Below are 18,736 nucleotides of genomic sequence, written 5' to 3' on the forward strand. Positions count from 1 at the left end.
CAAGCCATCTCCAGGCATTTTAAATTGAAAGAGCGCATTGCAAACATCCTAACTAGAAATCCAATGAATCCCCTAAGAGCAAGAACTCACTCTCAGATAACAACAACTGTATGTATATTCACGTACGTTACCTTTGAATATGTGTACAATCTCAAACACAACTAATCTGACAGGAGAGATAAATTTCTGGCACACAAAAACGCACACATGCAGCATTGCCCCAGATCATCTGTGAAGGCCTCTGCCAGTTGTACATCGATTAAACGTCATTATCAGTCAAATTCAGGCGCTCGGATTAGACGCAAAGATCAATAGTCTTCCCGGGCATTTCTTAGTTCCGCTTTCATAAACTCACATGTGAGTCCGAACGGCTTTTTCCGTCTGCTTCTGAAGATCAGTCGCTCTTTGAAGGCAAGGTCTTGTCAGGACCTTAGTTAAAGAAATATAATAATTACCTGATTGCCAGCTCTTCTGTCTGGTTTTTTGTGTATGAAATATAACGGAATATCTGCACTATCTTTTTTTTTTTTGTGATAAATTGCACATTATTTCCAAAGTCAGTCACAAATGATGCTTCGTTTTATTCATTCAAATTCTGTTACGTCATTTGCTGATAATGATTAGTTGTTTACATTTTTTAATTAATAGTAAAAAAAATAGTAACGCCATCACTAAAGAAACCTAAAATGCTGTAGCTTCATCCAGTTGATTTAAGCACAACTAAGACAGCAATTTAAGTGAAGGCTCTGATTAAATTAAGAGGACCATTGCTCTCTAGTGGCAGATTTCTGCATTGCTCCTCCACCACTGCAGAGTGGCTCTTCTGTCCGGGGTGGCATCAGTTCAGCAGACATAGCAACAGCATTGCTACTGTCTGTGGTGAGGACAAGTGAAAGCCCACTCACAGCTGCAAAAGAGCTCCTCATACAGGCTGCCAAATTCCACAGAGTTAACACACGCACTGACATCATTATCATCCTTCTTTTTCCTGTCATTTTTTTTCTCCCCCTCATAAATTCACTCCAGTGAAAATGCGGTCAGCTTCCTCCGTTTGCTGTATGGTTAAAGGAAAATGAGCCCTGAATTCAAGTGAAAACATAAAAGCAGCTCTGGTTGGTTCCCTGCTTTGAAGAGCGTATGAAGTTCCCACTGTGCCACCCTCTAAATCTTTGTTACACATGTGGTCAGTCCATTTATTTGTCTGCATGTAATATTTTATTTGCCTAATTTTTAGCCATTTATGTCACCTCGATACCCCGGAGGACCAAGACCGCCCCTCAGATTACCGAATCAGGTAAGAGCCAGACTGACCCCTGCAGGCAGCAGACGTAACTGAATTGTATAAATGAGCAACATCACAGTGATTATAACATTGGAGATGGATCCTCTTCTTTCTGTAGGGTCTTGGAGGAGTTCCAGGGAGCCAGCCTATGTTACCAAGTGGAATGGATCCCACAAGACAGCAAGGTGCATGCCCACACTGAAACACACACATATAGTCAATAATTACTTTATTTAACAATAATGCAGGCAGGCAGGATTTTGTCTTTTGAAATAATATTTACTGTGCGATCATAGCCTGATTGAGGTTTTGCCCTTAAAACATGCACCCTTATGTATTAACACGACTAAAAGAGGACTCTCCACCTATAGATCATGGATTCCTGAGCCAAATTTTACCGTAGTAGCTGTCAAGATATTTCATTACAAAATAAATAAACCCCATTATGACACTATAATTGGGAGAAGGGAATCACCAAAGTCAGAATGGGTTCCCGAGGGGATTGTGAAACAAAGGTTTTATGACAATACATTCTCTGGAGAGTCCCTCTAGAAATCACATAACACACTGAAAATTGAAAGCGTTGTTATATCTGATCAAAGACGGTATATAAAGAAACAGTCGCCCTTATTCATTGCACTGGAAGAATGGCACGTTTATGAGTTTTTAATAGTGTTCAGATAACCGTGAAACCCAGTTGAAAGCTGCTTGTTACCAAGATGAACTCATGGTTAGCCTCTCCCTGATATACTATTATCATTAATATTAAAACCAGCATGTTCGGTATTCTTATGAATCAAGCATACTCCCATTTACGCAAACTACTCACTGCTCCAGACAACACTTAAATTATGCATGGGTGAAGATGGTGTTCAGCCGCTGTCGAACCAACATCAGACCAAGAAAACGGTGTCACTGAAGCAGCTGTAAATTTTAGCATTTGTGCCATCTAAGTCTCGTCGCCTTAAAAATGCATCCTCGTCTGTGGTTTGAGTTACCAAAGTGGCCACAAAAAGGTGTTAAACACAAAAATGCATGTTTGAAGAGAACCTTTTCTCATTCTGGTAAATCCTACACTTCAGGACATCCAAATATGGGAGGACCAATGCAGAGGATGACTCCACCCAGGGGCATGGTCCCACTAGGACCCCAGGTTTGGGTCAAGATGATTTTTCTTTGAGGACTACTTGCTGTAAGTTTTGTTTCTGATAGTTACTCTCATGTAGTCGTGTCCAAATGGAATTCTGGTTTCTGTTTTTTCCCAGAACTATGGAGGTGGGATGAGGCCACCACTGAATGCTCTGGTTGGTCCTGGGATGCCTGGTATGAGCATGTGAGTGGTATATGAATAACACCATAACACACGCACATATAGACAGAGTAGCATAAGGCCTATCTGAGCACATGAGCTTATAAAAGAGTAAAATACACTTGTCTGTGTATCTATTTTAAAAATGTAAGCTTACTCAGCACATTTTTCTCCAAATGTCAGCTATCTTTAATCACTCAGTAGAGTTGTTATAGTCAGCCGTTTCCTTTAACTGTCTTTTGCCTACAGCTTTACCACATGTTTTTAACTTTTGGCTCTGAACATGAAACCACAACCTTAACCTTTCCCTCTATTTAGTCTTCTTTAGTTTTTTCTTCTTCTTCTTCTTCCATTTACTTTTTTTCTGGCATCTGGGGAGCTTGTTATTGCCAGCTCTTCCCAAATAAATTGGAAACAAAGACCCTGCCAAATGCAAAAAACTCAAGTGTATGGGTGTTTTCTAGGGGACCTGGTGGTGGTAGACCCTGGCCAAATCCTCCCAACTCCAATTCTGTAAGTCCTGCAACAAAAATACTGAAGAAGTTTCATTTTCATTTCATGACTTGAGTGGTTTACTTCTTTGTCTTTGTAGACCCCATACTCTTCTGCGTCACCAGGAAGCTATGCGGTATGTATGTTTGAAACTCTTAAACTAGCTAAATAGGCTTTAATTCACAGGATCATGCATGAATGTCATGAAAACAAAACTCTCTTTTCAGGGACCTCCGGGGGGAGGAGGGCCACCTGGAACACCAATAATGCCAAGTCCAGCAGGTAAGCTCTGTGTGTATCAGTTGTATATGTGTATGTAGATATATAAACATGCTACTGACCTTTAATTTTCTTACTGTTTCCGTTTTCCTTTTTGTGTTGTGTCAGATTCAACTAACTCTGGAGATAACATGTACACTATGATAAACACAGTCCCTCCAGGTGGAAGCCGGCCAAATGTGAGTGGCAATTGGGTCTGTGTTAGTGTTACAAGTCAAACAGGAATACTGCTGTTAACTTGCCCTATGTGTGTTCTCCGAAGTTTCCTATGGGTGGAGGCAGTGATGGTCCATTAGGGGGAATGGCCGGGATGGAGCCACATCACATGAATGGCTCTTTAGGTACAAAAACAAGAAGCTTCTGTGTCCGGCAGGGGTAAAACAAACAAACTAAAAAACCTCTGGTTATGTTTGTCCCTGATTTGTCATGAAAAATTAGTATTCATTTGATCGTGGTGATGTGCATTATTTTCATATTTGTGTTCCCTCCTTCAGGGTCGGGCGATATGGACAGTCTCCCCAAGGTATGAGAAGTTTTTCACCTACTCTGAACTACACTTCTGATTTTTGTAGCAGATACTGTGATATATGTTTTATTTGTCTTTGAACAGAACTCTCCTGGTAACCTAAGTATGAGTAATCAGCCTGGGACGCCTCGGGAGGATGGAGAGATGGGAGGAAACTTCCTCAACCCTTTTCAGAGCGAAAGTGTGAGTGAAAATTAGTTTCTTAATATATGGGATTACTGGAGGTGTTTGCTGCTGAGAGTTCCCTGTAATACTTTGCCTTAAACGTGCCCATTTTTTATGCTAAGCTAAGATACTACTTGCTGTACTTTTTACCATGCGGATAATATCAGTCTTACTAGTCTCTGCAAGATATATAGACTGTATATAAAAGATAACACCACCACTGGTTTGCTGACTACTGTTCTGAAGCCTCGACTTTATGGCCATTGCCATCTTCTTTTTCTTTGTTTAAACTGGACATAGTGTATTTTCACCAGCATTATCTCTGGCTAGTTAGCTTAGTTCCCATGATGCAGCCGTGATTTTAAATGTGATGCTAATTCTTGCTGGTGAAACAAAGAGGCTTCGCAGCTGACTGTGAGTGCTCACAGACCTGATCCCTGTCTTCAAAGCAATCATTTCAAAGGCAACAAAGTCCCATTTGGCGCATATGGTCCTAGCAATTTTGGTCTCCAACCACTAATATGCTTCGTGTGACTGTTGCATAATTAAGACTGATGGCTAGAGATGTGCTTTCCTCTCTTAAACACATAAACAGTTGCGTTTTTATGTTTCTGCTTAACTTTTTTCTGCAGTATTCTCCAAACATGACGATGAGTGTGTGAGGGCTCTGGAAGCAGGTTTGGTCTGTCGCTCAATAACCTGGTGTGGCTCACCAAAAAGCAGTGAGACATGATATGATGCCATCTAGGCCAGTGACTCTTCCTCCACCACCTGCCCAATCGGACAGTAGCCCCAGGTGCCATCTTACTACTACTACCCCCCCTGACCGAAGTCCCACCCTTCCATGGTTTCTGTCCATGTTTCTACGCTCCTGTTTTTCTCCAGTTCTAAGTGGTGACTCTGCTACCTTCATCTGCTCTTCCTCTGCTCCAATGAGACTGTACAAAGGAACAAAATTGACCCAGAGGAGAACTGTAAATTTGCATACGGTGTGTATGAGAGTGCAAACAGTCCGGTCACAGACAGATTTTCCTGCCTTTGCATCAGATCACAAAGCTCGGCACCCAAAAACAAAATACCAGTAGCCTAAAGTTAAAATTCCAGTGAGTTTAAATATATAAAGTCACTGTTTGATTGATCTAAATGGCTGTCATCAAGTCTTCTTTTTTCTAATTAGTCTGTTTGCAGTACCAGAAGAGAAGTGGAGAGACATCGCAATCCTTGGGCCGATATTTGAGAAGTCTTTTTAGAGTATGTAAATGTCTAAAGACCGCATACATTGCATTTAAAGTTTTATACTATCAATGGTTTTCTCATCCCACTTGACAATATTTGTTTTCATATTTAATTTGAAGGCGAATGTTCATTAAGAAAAAACCTCGCTCAAGGCTTAAAGTGAGACTATGAACCTGCTTTAACAGCAGCCAACATGCAACAGGTGGAAATGGGAAATGTCTAAACACAAAAGTCGGCAAAGTGGCATTGTAGATAGGTCATTGCATTAGCTAACATTTAGCAACTAAAAGCTAATGGTCATACCAGACCAAGCAAGACAGATAAAGCAAAAGTCCTGAATGTATTGAACTAAGCATTCATGCATTCTAGTAGTTACGGATTCATCTTTCAATTAGTCTGAGGGAAAACGAGCTAATTCGTCTTTAAAAACTTCCATAGTCTGACTTTAAGTCACATAAGATCAGTCACTATGCTAATTGTAATTAAACTGAAGTCAGCATAAGGCTGAGGAATGTTTGCACAAAAGTTAGTACTCCGTAGTAATCCGTAGTACTCAGTAGTACTGTACAGACTGAAAGTTTTTATTTCACCTGAACTCTTACTACAATTCATCCTGTGGGTTTTTCCCATTATGTGCTTTTGTGGGGCCGAAACAAATGTTTTTGACAGAAATGAAGGAAATCATTAGTTTGTTTGTTTGTTTGTTTTACTTGGTGACAAAACATGCTCCCATATCCTAGACATAAAAATGTTCAAATGAGAAAGAGAAGTAATAAGAGGTAAGCAGTATGGATGATAAACTGCAAGCTTTGGTCACTCATACTTAACTGTCATCCGGAAAAACTGTGATTTTTAGTATGATGAACAATTGGTTGGTACAGAAAAATAAAACAAGCTCGTTTTTAAATAATCTTTGAAACCTTTTTCACTGCCCAAGATGAATTATTATCATGTACAAAGGGTGAATATTCCTGCAAACATTCTCCTTTCCCTTCCCTTACTGCAAAGTGTACAGCTCACAAATGTAGCTCCTCTGTCTTGTATGTGTATTTGATATTATTATTATTATTATTTAAAGATAATGCTAGAGAGAATTATTATTGCAAAGGGAACGATGGACTGATGGCGCACCATCACAGCTGACCTGAGATGTTTTATTTTGTTTTGTGTTAGATTGAAGCCATAAGTGGGAGTACATAAAGATCAATTTGTAAATTGGATCATTTTTTTTCTTTCTGTTTTTGTGACAGTATGTGGGACTCCATTTGTGACGTGTTCATTTTCTCTTTTTTATTCTTGTATTATGTTTTTGTAAATACACAGAGAAGTTTCATGGGTTTTGACTATGCTGATATAAAGCTTCTCTAACCTTAAAGTGTCATCTCTTTTCATTTTGAACAGACTTTGGAGTGCATTTGAAAGTATCTGCTGATGAAATTATATGAATATGATCACAATTGTGTTTGTTAAAGCTGTACTTAAATTTACCAAACCTGTTGTATAACTTCTATCAAACAATCATTTGGGGATGGATTTTGTACTTAAAATTTGATAGACAGGTAGATAGATGGATAGCTTTACATGTATAGCTACATATTTTAATAATAATAGTAACAACAGCAAGTCCCCCAGAAGAGCAAGGGCTATGCTAGAGGCTATGCTAAAACTCGATGTTGTTACTCTAGTTATAACAGTAATAACATCAAAGTTGTTATGGCTTATGTTGTTTTTATTACATCATGCTGATATCAGCCTGTTATGATGTCACTGTAAAGTCGTAGGCCATCGTATTGAAAAAAAAAAAAAAAAGAGTGTGTTGTACAGCTCTCTCTATGCCAAGGGCTCAAACTCCAGTCCTCGAGGGCTGGTGTCCTGAAACCTTTCCATGTGTCCCTGTTGCAACACACCTGAATAAATTAGTAGGTCATTAGGAAGAGTATAGAACTTGACTGCAGGCTGAGGAGAAAACTCCTGACCCTACTCAAGTAAATTTAAGTAAATGTAAGTGTTTGGAAAAATGTACTTCTAAAAGTACTTTTATTTCACCATGTCACGAGCAGCTGTAACATGAATCAAATGGCTGAATTGCCACCTCAGGACACCGGCCCTCTAGGACTGCAGTTTGAGACCCCTGCTCTATGCCTTTCATATGCTGTATTACTCAATATGTTTTGGGGTTTGTTGTTTTTTTTTCAGTCAAGGTCAACTTTGATCTTGGGCACTAACAATGATGGTTACGGTCAAAAGCTTCGCCAACCTATTCGTGTCCCCCAAGGCCCAGTTTATCACCGTAAAGTTTGCAGATAATACATAAAAACTGTAGTTAATATAAAATATTTTATCAATTTTCACATTCGGTGTGACGACCCGATTCTCAGCAAATCGGGTTGCGTCATTTTTGCAATATCTAGTTAAGTGTCCTCTGGTTTCTAATCATGTCTCTTAAATTCACCATACCTCCCCCCAATCTAAGAATATTTATCTCTATATTGACGTTCATAAACTTGACTTTAAGCCGTGTTTGTTCTGAGACTCATTAGTTTGATTTCCTTCCTCTGTTTCAGATCTGTGTCCCAATGAGAAGGAAAGTGCCGGAGATGTAAAGGGAAAAAGCAATAAAACACTGTTATCACCTGCTGTATCGCTCAAGTCTAACCAGAGACATCAACTGGCTCCATGAGTCACATTTGTATTCAGATGTGCTTTCTTTGATATGAGGGAACTCTGTATCGCTGATGTGTTGGTGCTCTTTTTTTTTTTTTATCTTGCAGGGAGTTCAATGTGAGACAGGTAGTTAAGCGTTTGACTGTCGCACTCTGTGTTACTACCTGGTCTAAAGTATGTCTCTGTAGGTCATCCAGGTGATGACTGGGAGCTTTGGTAAAGACAAAGCTGATGAGACTCATAAAGCTATTCACTAATGAACCTGCGACATTCAGCAGTAGGTCTGCTAAAGACAAGTCAACAAACTAATTTCATTAATACTGCAGTTGGGTTAAATAATGTTGGAAAAGGGTTTTTCTTGTCTCCTATATTAACTGAAATCTACAAAAGGACACGCTATGCTTGCTTTTGTTTTTCAGGAATCTGCTTTATTTGTACTTTCTGTGTTTTGGCTGACGCTACCCTGGAAATTCCAGTAAGTTTCCAGTGTTCTGCAATAACTGGCAATTCCAGGCTGCAACAGATGGTGATTGTGAAATAGTTTATTTCTGTGCCACCCTACCCAAATCTGTCAAATACTTTTGCTGCTGCTCACTTCATACTTGACGGATAAAGAGAATATCTGTTTCACATGTCTGTGAGAAGCTTTTGCAGGAATGCAGCACATTCATGTTGTTTGCTGTTTTCCATTTTGTTATTCTGCAAACGCGCGCACACCACAGATAAAAAAAAATTAAAGCTTTATCCTTATCTGTACCAATATTGCACAATCCCATTAAAGACCACCTCCTGTCTTATATAACTTCCCCGCTGCACCTTCCCTATAAGAGTCCAGCTGTTGTGGTCTTGCAGTAGTATACAGCTGCCTGTCATTTGACTTGTCGTCATGTTCCTTCATTGTTCCCTGGCTTTGCTGGCTCTCTTCTCGCTCTCTGGTGCGTCTGATCCAGGCTGCGAAGAACTCATTAAGCCTGTGGAGGATCATAGCAAGGTACAGTGTCCTCAGCAGAGACATTCACCATGAAGCAGATCTGAGTTTAAATTGTTTTAAATCCCTGAGGGCTGAATCATCATCGCTGATGCTCCTAGCTCTAGCAAAAAAAAAACAACAAAAAAACAAAACAGACTTGACCTTGGATGGTTAAAAAGGTCCCACTGGTGATTTTGCATGTATAAACTTATTATTATATATGATCACAGAAACAAGTGATGATCATGTTTATGCATGTGGTAAAGATGGTAAACTCCTTTCTGTTTTCAATAGAAATGCTGGTTCTTTAGAACCTGCTGTGAATCTCTTTGAAAGTTGAATTTACTTTTTCTTTTTTCTTTCTCTAGCTTTGGGGAAAATGGATATTTTACGCTGGAACATCAGACAGCAAAGAGCAATTAAAAGAGCTTAAAACTCTGCACAGCTTCTGGGTCGAACAGACTCCCATACCTGACAGTGAAGACATGCTCAGTCGCTTCGGACACAAAGCGTAATTGTCAATATTTTCTAAATGATTTGTACTACCTTCAAGGCAGGGGTGTTAAACATAAGGCCCGTGGGCCAGAATCGGCCTAGCAAAGGCTCAAATCCAGTCCAGTGGACAATTTAGGAAGATGAGAAGGAGGGCATAAATTTGGGGCTTTTAACAAGGTTTACAGTTTTGTAATGAGATGAGTTTGACACCCCTGCTTTGAGGCATCAAATGAGTTACGTAATTTGACCTCTTGACTTTTTTCTTTGTTTTTTCATGTGCTTATATTTTTTTCCTGCTCCTTAACAGGGATGGAAAATGTTATCATGGAAGTGTCAATGCCACCTTCTTAGGAAACTCTTCCACAGACACGTGTAAGAGATCACATGTTGTTATACTCACATTATCAAATAGTCACTGTGATGTAAAACAACATGGCAACCATCTAATTTGTATCTTACAGATTACTATAACTCCACCACTCATGAGCATATTGGCAAGCATCTGGCCACTTGCCCCGACTGCATGCTTTGGACAGACCACTTGGTGTCAGAGGTCGGCGGCGAAACCACAAAAAGCAGAGGCTTCAGGATCTTCAGTGAGTTGCATTTGCCTGTCTGTGTCCATATGTGTCCAACTTTTAGGACTCTGTAATGTTAATAATTAGTTTCAAACTGTTTTTTTTTTTTTATTGTTTTTGCCACTCTGTTGAAAATAATGTTAACACTGCCATCCCCTACCTCCAGCAAAGACTGGGACACTGGAGGCCTCTCATCTCGAAGTCCTCAAGAAACAGGCTGAGTGCCTCAACTTCACACTAGATTTATACTTTGCAAACACTACAGGTGAGATGCGTTCACCATCCACGCAAACAGTAAGCAGTACATCTAATGTAAACAGTGACTCATCAGTTTGATTTCCTTCCTTTGTTTCAGATCTGTGTCCATATGAAAGTGAAGCTGTAACAGATGCAAGACGGGAAGAACAATAGAGAAAAACACATTTAAGCTCCTTTCACTCGATCTCTCAGATCTATCCTGTAACCTGAAATTACTCAAGTGTTTGAAGTGTGTATTCAGATGTGTATCACAGATGTGCTGACAGATGTGGAGAAAGCGCTCTTTCATCTTGCGGTGGGTTCAGTCCAGGACAAGGAGTTTGTAACAGTGTTAACTCTGGCTGGGTTTTTTTTGTTTGTGTATGAATAGGTGCAAGACTGATTTTACATTTACTAGAAGATGCAGTAAACTGTGATTTCTGATTTGTCTTGTATTCACATAAAGATTTACAGAAAGAAACTGTGTTTGCTTTCTTCTGTTTCGTGTAAATCCGGTCTATTGGTCAAACTTTGGCAAGTCTTTCCTGCGAATTTATAACTAAAACTTGGGCTTTTTTCCTTCAAAGCCCCTCCCTTCCTATATTTTTCCATCATTGGCCTTTATGTCCCATCCTGACAGTTTTGCACTGTCTGTGGAGTTTTAAATTGGTGTGTGGATTTTACAGTACGTGATATTAACCACCTATCAGCATGCAAAAAAAAAAGAAAAATTGATTCTCTTCTGGTTATCCTTACCAAAGTTGCAGGGGGGCTGGAGTCTGTCCCAGCTGCCATAGGGCAAGAGGCAGGTTACACCCTGGACAGGTCACCAGTCTGTAGCAGGGCTAACACAGAGACAGACAGCTATTTGCACTCACATTCGCATTAACCTAACCCCACTAACTACATGTCTCTGGACTGTGGGAGGAACCGAGAGTACCTGCAAAGAACCCACGCAAACAAAGATAACAACAACACACAGAAAGGCCTTGGCCAGATGGTGGAGTCAACCCCAGGATCTTCTTGCTGTGAGGCAACAGTGATAATCACCATCACACCATACTGCAGTGTGGTGGTTAGCCAAAAAAATAAACAAGTGATGAGTATGTGGTAAAGATAGTAAACGCCTTTCTGAAGGTGAATACTGTTTTATGTTCTTCTGCACATTATACCTGTTAAACGCACATCATGCTGATACAGCAGGCCTTGTCTGGATGCATGTTGCACTCCACCTGAGAGATTCATCCAAGGAACAGCGACCCCAGCCAGCAATTCCTAACTGAAAAGTTAGCCTTTTTTAAAACAACAACAAAATCAAATACTGATTCTCCTTCAAGCCCTGCTACAGACTGGCGACCTGTCCTGGGTGTACCCTGCCTCTTGCCCTGTGACAGCTGGGATAAGCTGGATGAATGTATGGATTCTCCTTCAGCTGCATCTCCTTGGTCTGAATTGAAATGCTATTTCTGAGAAACAAGAAGTGGCAAGTTTTGAAAATGATCTACCATATTTGTGATTGCAGCCTTATGCTAATTTTCCCCACTTAGCCCACTTAGTAAACCTAACCTTTAATATTTACCATTTAGCACGCGCATACACGCATCACCAACAAACACCAAATGAAGCATTATCTCTTTTGAAACCAGCCTTACACAATCCTATTACATAGTCCAACCAGCCCCTCTGCCCACCCCCTCTCTTATGTAACCTCCACTGAAGTCATCCCTGCCTCCCCACAGGAGCTCAGCAGTCCTGGTATGGAGCTGGCCGTCGTTTGACTTCTCATCATGCCTCTTCATTATTGTCTGACTTTGCTGCTCACTCTGTTTTCTGATCTAGACGGGGGGGGGGGGGGGGGGGTGCAGGGGTCAGCCATTCGTTTTCCCAAGGGGTCACATGAGAAGAGAAACCAGTACTGTTGTGGAGGGCCGCACCAATAAGCAGATAAAGAATATCGGATTAATACTGAGTGTGATTAATCACAGAAACGGGACAGTGTCCTCAGCAGAGATATATTTTGACAATGTGATTTTAAACCTAACCCAAGTCACTTTCAGTAGAAATGTTTGTTTCTGCAACGACTGTCAGAACTGTGAAGCTGTATAAATCTCTCGAAGTCTGTCATTCTGTGGCTGCTTGTCTGTAAACTCAAACATAAAAACCTGAATATTCTGTTGATGTTAATGATTTATTTTATATGGGTGATTTTATTTTTTCAGCCCTGTTGTTCTTTTTAAAAGTGCTTAAAAAAGTGGTATGGTATCTGGTAACCTTGCTGTATTTGGGAAACAGGTAGAGTGCCTCGACTTCACAGTAGATTTTTCTGTGTTTGTCAGATTTCGAGTTCTGTTTAAATATCTCCAGACTGATTCTTAAGTATACATTTTACATGTATTATCTAGAACTTATATTACATCTCTTGTAGGTTGAGTTTGTTATTTATAGTAACCTTTTATTTTGAGTCCTACTAGTTTTTATTCTCTAGTTCTGTCCATGGTTATAGTCGTGAGTATTGTGTATGTAGTACTGGAGTTTATCCTGTCTTGTCTGTGTAACCTGTGCTAAGTTTCTGTCATTCTCTGCGCCCCTTCGCTGCTGTGTCTAGTTATTTTTCATGGTTTATTTCAGGAGGTTGTCTTAAGTTTAGCTTCCTTGTCTCATTAGAGTCAGTTCAGCAGTGTATTTTAACCCATGTGTCTCCACTTCCCCTAACAACCCCCCTATGTATATATTGTCTCAGTCTCCCTTCATCCTTTCCAGCATTTCAAGTTTTGTGTCTCCCAGCTCCTGTGCCCCCTGGCCCTAGTGTTGATTCCCAGTTTAGGTTCCAGGACGTTTATCTTTTCAGTCCCCTTTTGTATTTTATGTGTGTTTCTTTGATGTCATGTTATTTTCAGCCTGAATAAATGGCTCGATTTTTGTTCACCACCACCTGCCCCTGCATGTCTACGTTAGGAGCCTCACATTCCTCTCCGCTACACAACCCCTGACATGTACAACTCTTGTTTTTGGAGAAAACCCTCTGTTTTTACATACTATCATGTTCCGTGTTACCCAAGACATGAAAACAAAAAGCTATAATGACTGAATTATATTGTATTGAATGTAGAACTAGAGCTGTTGGGATTTATCATATATAATCATGTATAACCATTACAGGCATTAAACACTGTCCACTCTGCTATATCTTTAAAAATACTTAAAAATCCTCTTAACTACCATCTATAAATATCAACATTAATTAACACGTAGAACTCAAATCTTGCATATTGCAAACTATTATGTGCATTCAGAGCTATTCTAATTGGTTTTTATTTTGTTACATTGCAGGTGCAATTGAAATGTACTCATATTCATGTAGTCCTTTTTTTAGTTGTACCACTCAAAGAGCATTTAACTACAAGTCACACTTTAACTAAGGCCCTGCGACTGATAAGTGACCTGTCCAGGGTGTACTGTGATAGCTGGGATAGGCTCCAGCCCCTCTGCAACCCAGAATTAGATGAGTGGAAGATGATGGGATGGAGGTTCTCTCATAATCCTTCAAAGACCAGCGTGTGTCTGTCCCTGCAGGAAACTGCGCTCAGAGATTTGAGAACGCAGACTGTTCTCATGTTTGGGCGGCTCTGCCTCAGGAGGTTGAGCATCTACCCATCAGAAGGTCAGTGGTTCGATCACTGGCTTCTCTGGTCTGGACATTAAAGCATTCTTGAACAAGATACTGAACTCTGTCTTCTGAGTATGTGAATGTTAGGTTATGGATAGAGAGACGTATTGTGTGAATGAGAGTTATAGGAAGAAAGTCCTTTGAGTTCATTTCTCATGGCAGTGTTGAGGTCTTCCTTGAACTCAGTGTCACCACTGTCCGATTAAAAATACACACAGACGTGGCATATACAGTTTCAAGATTCCCTAAAAGCATAATTTTTCTTGATTTTTTGTATCTGAATGGATACAAAAAAATTGTATTTGTATTTTAAATTGTTTGTATTTTCCTTCACTCAGAAGGAAAAGCCATCAAATGTCAGGATAAAAGAATGACATTTAGGGGTTTTTTTACTGATGAAAAATGTCAAACAAGGTCAAATTTAACTAGAATAGGTTGTAAAGGTTAATCTGTAAATAAGCAAAGTTAGTTACCACAACAAGGGAGAAAATGCCACAGCAGCTGGAAAAAAGAAGGAGAAATTTGTATGGTGGTTATTATAAGTGTTTCTGAACTACTAATGTGTCCTTTGTGCAGGAATAGTCTTTTATGAAATGTGAGGTATGAAGTAGAGAATATTAATGCATTTATTAGCTAAATATTTGATATCAAGGAGAAAAAGGATTGGCACGTCCACCCACAGTTAAAATCCATGCTAGTCAATAGTTTGGCTGTGTTTTATCCCTCTGACATGAATAGAGGACCCCACTGAGGTCAGAGGTCATTCCAAAGGGGCTCATTTGTCAGGACTACAGTGAAGGGGCTCAGTGTATCTCTGCTTGGAATTCAACCAAATTTGGGGAGAGCTACACTAAAAATCCCCTGTCACAAAGACATTGCACATGTTAAAAAAACAGATGAGTGTTTGTGTGTGTGTCTTTCTTTTTATTTTCATGCCTTGTTTAGTGTGAGAGAGGCTGTGCAAGGAGGTGCTCGCATACTGAAAGATGGAGGGGATGGAGGTCCTATTCAGACTTTGCCAGCTGGCTGTTATATAACAAGATAAATGGGACACAAGCCCAACTGACTGGATGCATCAAGTGAAAGACTCCTCCTGAAACCAGAGGAAGGAAAAGAGAGGGAGAATTATTAATGTGATTATAAAGTCACGTCATGGTGACAGAAAGCATTTCCTCACAACATATATTAGTTTACAGTAAGTGTTATTATGGCTTGGTTCGGCATAAGTCTGCATGAAATTAGTATAAGTCAACATAATGTCCTGTGGAGTGATGGGTGCACAGCTTGGTGTGTGTGTGTGTGTGTGTGTGTGTGTGTGTGTGTGTGTGTGTGTGTGTGTGTGTGTGTGTGTGTGTGTGTGTGTGTGTGTGGCCCAGCCCACTGTTACAAAACATGTCCCTCAGTTCCCTTTGAGGAGGCTCTAGCTGGCAGTGGGGTCCCTGAGGTTAGTGTTGCTCCCTGGCCGCCTGCTGTCTGGACCATGGCTGCACAGCAGGTTATAGTTCTGCTGGCTCTCGCCTCCCTGGCCGTCGCATCTAAACCGGACTGTAAAGAGCTGGTCAAGCCTCTGGTGCTGGACAGCCACAGCCCCGTGAGTATGAGCAACCATTTGTTATGAAGCAGTCATAACAGTGATGCATATTAATGTGAACTGAATAGCTGAATCTTGTGTTATTGGTGGGATTGTTGCAAAGTAAAGATCCCAGTATATGTTATTCTTATTATTCTTCATCCGCGAACTAGTCGCACATCATTTGCCGTAGACACACTGTTCATACGCCAAAACGACGGGCTTACTCGTGTCCTGCGTGTTTCTATTCAGATTTCAAAATTTTCATGCAGTTTCTGAAATATTCCACTTTTTCTATTAATAAAGTCCCATTGACTTTGAATGGAGAGGCAGCACTCTCTCACTTTTCTGCTGTCACTCTCCTTCCTCTGGACCCATTTTCTTTCACGTCATTTGCCCATTCAGACGTCGTTGTCACACCACGATGAATATCACGAATGTGCCAAAAACAATATCGCATTTTTCCACAGTAACTTCTAAGGTCTTTAAATTATTTTTCAAAGATGTCACAAAGATATCTCTCAAATCCCTCCCCCATTCATGTGTATTGCAGAGCAACAGTGAAAACTAAGTAGGTCAGAGTGCGAAAAGCATCAAAGCTCGCCTGAAAATTTTCGGTTTAACCTGTCGCTGTGACCATCATTTTCACCCTTCAGCCATCCTTTTATCTTCAAAACAGCTACGCTTGTCTTCTTTTCAAGAAGCCCTTCCCACACATGCATACTTCTTGAACCGGAGCCGTTTGTTTCAGAGGAATGGCATTTTGAACTCCCGTTCACTCCCTCTTTATTATCTCCAACCAGTTTTGGACAAAAATCCCCCCAAGCTTTTTTAACTCGCTCCCCTGACCTCACTTTAAGGTCTACACACACCAAAATCCATAGATAGGTAGAGCCATGTCTTGGGATGCTAACAGTTTTTTAAACAGATGAATACCACTTTTGTTTCCCATTTTATATACGTCATTTTGTGATAGACAGAGAGACGGGGTCACTGCTCTCATTTCACACCCTCACTCATTCGAATATCATTTGTTGATTGGTTGGCACGGTCCTGCTTGCTTGTCCTCAGTGGCATACTTATCACTTTGCTGGCCTCTCCCTCGTATGCTGAAGGTCATCAGTTCATGTCAGCATGGGACATTTTTTTCTCTTTCTCTGCTTCTCTGTAAACACATTTTTACAATTTACTATTTACAGCGTCAAACATGTGTGTTCACCCTACAGCAGCAAGCTATTTGCTGTATGTAATGAGGTTGCAGGTTGAAATGTTTTACAGATAATTTTAATACTGATTTTAATCTCACTCACTTTTTAAGTAGATTTAGACAAGGTCTCTTAGTGGCACAGTTACTGCTTCCTTGTCTGTCTTTTGTGTGCTGAAGGCCGTCGGTTGGAGTACAGCATGGGACATTTTTCATTTTTTTAGCAACCATCCCACTGCAGTTCCCCGAGAAACTGCACGGTCTGTTTACTGTTGCAACAGCATAAAGCAAATGTTCCTTGGAGTTTTTAAAAACCAAAGAAAGTTTCAGCTGGTCAGTAATAGCTGGAAGCTTGCGTCCATGTGCATCGAGCACTTCTACTGAATCTTGCATGTAAGCTACATTAATGTGTCCCCTACTAGATTCCAACACAGTAGTTTTCACTGATTATAAAGCAGAAAAATTATGATTTAGAAGAGCTGCAAAGTAAAATTGTATGATTATTTATTTTTAACTTAGGGAAAGGGACTCACCTACCTCTGGGTTAATCCATGTTTTTGGGGAAGCCAAATGCCATGTCTGTAGTCACAGCAGAGTAAAACAATAATGTAATACATTTTCACAACGCTTTTTCTCTAACCAGGCTATGAGAGAAAGTTTTATTCTGCTGAGAAATAAAGTCTGGTCACATCTAACAGAAACAGTCATGAGAGTCATTTGCATTTTATTTTTCTCTCTGTGTGCCGGAAGATTTATGGGAAGTGGGTGCTTCACGTGGCATCCTGGGACGATCCGGGCCTGAAGGACGACATATTGTCAGTGAACAGCTCCTGGTTGGATGTGTCAGCGTCCTCGGAGAGCGGAGTCATCACCATCTACTGGGCTGACCGCCTGTGAGTGTCGTGTGTTTCATGTGTGAACATACTGATGCGGTCCAGTTGAGAGTGTATAGTAAAGTGTTGTTGTTGTTATCTCAACACAGGAATGAAAATAAATGTCTTCAGGGCATAGCGAACGCCACCATCTCAGGAATGACAAGTCACACCACCTGTATGTGTGGTATTTTTGCTCTGACTCACTGAGTTGGTGATGTGTGCCGCAGGTTTCATTTCTTTTAATCGCTGGGGGTTACAGTCAGAGTTATGTTTAGTTTTTTTTTTTTTCCACAGATAACATCAATGGTCACACTTCCTATCATGACGGGAAGTACTATGAGACCTGCAGCAACTGCCTCCTGTCTGAAGACACCACTCTTCTCCCTGACGGCAAGTCAAAGGGGCGATACTTCTTCCTGTTCAGTAAGTCGTTTTTCAAACCTTCATCTCGTATTTTAGCAGCAACACACAGCTTAATATTTAGCACATACTGCTTTAAATAACCACCTTTCTTTTCCCGTCCTCTTCTTTCTTTCTTGAAAAGCACGGACCGGCGCTCTGGAGGGTTCTGAGTTGGAGACCTTCAAGAACCAGGCAGAATGTCTTAAATTCCCTTCAGAGTACCACTTTACAAGCAAAGGTCAGCCACCATTTAGGCGTGTTTCCAGCATCCAGTGTGACCATCACAAACACTATTCTCATTTTGTGATTTCCTCTTCCTTCAGATCTTTGTCCTGATGGCAGGGCGACCACGTCAACTGGCGTCAAGAATACAGAGAAAGAGCAACCTGAGATAGAGCCTAATGTGCAGTAAAGTAGAGCAAAGAGGGCCACAGCTCTGTAAACACCCAGATAAATCTTCCTTTAAATGTACTAAATAGTGCTGTAGTGTGATCTATATGTGCTGCCATACAATGTTGTGCTGCATAATAACTTTTTAATACACTATGTTGTCTTTCGAGCTAAGAAAAATCAAGTCTAAATGCCCAGTTTAAATCCTTTTAGTGGTATTTGTACGAATCTAGTTCCCACTGGTTGTGCGCGGCAAATAAAAAGGGCTCTAACTTCTCCGTCTGTGTTCTAGTCATTTATTTTCTGATCACCATCACACTGCTGTTCCCCAAAGCATCAACAAAGACTGTTACTGAATAACATCAGTGTTAGAGGGAAGAGAAAAGATGTTAAAC

The 18,736-nt window shown here is 40.5% G+C and overlaps 3 protein-coding genes across 7 annotated transcripts in view; all 3 read left to right on the top strand.

Moving 5' to 3' along the window:
• Positions 1-8,616, top strand: part of ssbp2a (single stranded DNA binding protein 2a) — a 61,460-nt gene extending 52,844 nt beyond the window's left edge. Inside the window, exons 6-19 of one of the 5 annotated variants that reach the window (XR_015131827.1) lie at positions 1,235-1,294; positions 1,401-1,467; positions 2,365-2,435; positions 2,548-2,615; positions 3,056-3,104; positions 3,184-3,219; positions 3,311-3,365; positions 3,471-3,541; positions 3,625-3,703; positions 3,857-3,885; positions 3,973-4,071; positions 4,686-4,849; positions 4,939-5,042; positions 5,231-7,844. Coding sequence is in view for 1 of the 5 variants with exons in the window: in XM_086314096.1 (XP_086170222.1) it covers positions 1,235-1,294; positions 1,401-1,467; positions 2,365-2,435; positions 2,548-2,615; positions 3,056-3,104; positions 3,184-3,219; positions 3,311-3,365; positions 3,471-3,541; positions 3,625-3,703; positions 3,857-3,885; positions 3,973-4,071; positions 4,686-4,715 (714 nt within the window). In the remaining 4 variants the exon portion in view is untranslated. The other 4 variants (XR_015131826.1, XR_015131825.1, XR_015131824.1 and 1 more) reach the window with 4 other exon arrangements.
• A 153-nt stretch (positions 8,617-8,769) lies between these two features.
• LOC147317290 (uncharacterized) lies at positions 8,770-10,714 on the top strand. The gene is made up of 6 exons (XM_086314097.1): positions 8,770-8,944; positions 9,292-9,434; positions 9,726-9,790; positions 9,880-10,014; positions 10,163-10,261; positions 10,352-10,714. The coding sequence occupies exons 1-6, from the start codon at positions 8,840-8,842 to the stop codon at positions 10,405-10,407; spliced, it is 603 nt and encodes a 200-aa protein (XP_086170223.1). The 5' UTR covers positions 8,770-8,839; the 3' UTR covers positions 10,408-10,714.
• A 4,585-nt stretch (positions 10,715-15,299) lies between these two features.
• LOC147317291 (uncharacterized) lies at positions 15,300-18,619 on the top strand. Its single transcript, XM_086314105.1, has 6 exons — positions 15,300-15,491; positions 17,425-17,567; positions 17,657-17,724; positions 17,844-17,972; positions 18,094-18,189; positions 18,275-18,619. Exons 1-6 carry the CDS (start codon positions 15,381-15,383, stop codon positions 18,361-18,363), a joined length of 636 nt encoding a protein of 211 aa, XP_086170231.1. The 5' UTR covers positions 15,300-15,380; the 3' UTR covers positions 18,364-18,619.
• The last annotated feature ends 117 nt before the right edge of the window (positions 18,620-18,736 follow it).

Source organism: Aulonocara sp. 'chitande type north' Nkhata Bay, linkage group LG12 (assembly GCF_057382095.1).
Source record: "Aulonocara sp. 'chitande type north' Nkhata Bay isolate Kocher_YH1m ecotype deep benthic linkage group LG12, A_spYH_male_GT1.1, whole genome shotgun sequence".
Classification (NCBI taxonomy): Eukaryota; Metazoa; Chordata; class Actinopteri; order Cichliformes; family Cichlidae; genus Aulonocara; species Aulonocara sp. 'chitande type north' Nkhata Bay.

What these genes read in the sequence shown, in the direction of transcription:
- LOC147317290 (XM_086314097.1), top strand. Translation starts at nt 8,840, where the DNA reads ATGTTCCTTCATTGTTCCCTGGCTTTGCTGGCTCTCTTCTCGCTCTCT. An exon ending in AGTCGCTTCGGACACAAAGC is followed by an intron (nt 9,435 to 9,725) that starts GTAATTGTCAAT and finishes GCTCCTTAACAG; the next exon opens with GGATGGAAAATGTTATCATG. An exon ending in CAGAGGCTTCAGGATCTTCA is followed by an intron (nt 10,015 to 10,162) that starts GTGAGTTGCATT and finishes CCCTACCTCCAG; the next exon opens with CAAAGACTGGGACACTGGAG.
- LOC147317291 (XM_086314105.1), top strand. Translation starts at nt 15,381, where the DNA reads ATGGCTGCACAGCAGGTTATAGTTCTGCTGGCTCTCGCCTCCCTGGCC. An exon ending in ATCTACTGGGCTGACCGCCT is followed by an intron (nt 17,568 to 17,656) that starts GTGAGTGTCGTG and finishes ATCTCAACACAG; the next exon opens with GAATGAAAATAAATGTCTTC. An exon ending in AATGACAAGTCACACCACCT is followed by an intron (nt 17,725 to 17,843) that starts GTATGTGTGGTA and finishes TTTTTTCCACAG; the next exon opens with ATAACATCAATGGTCACACT.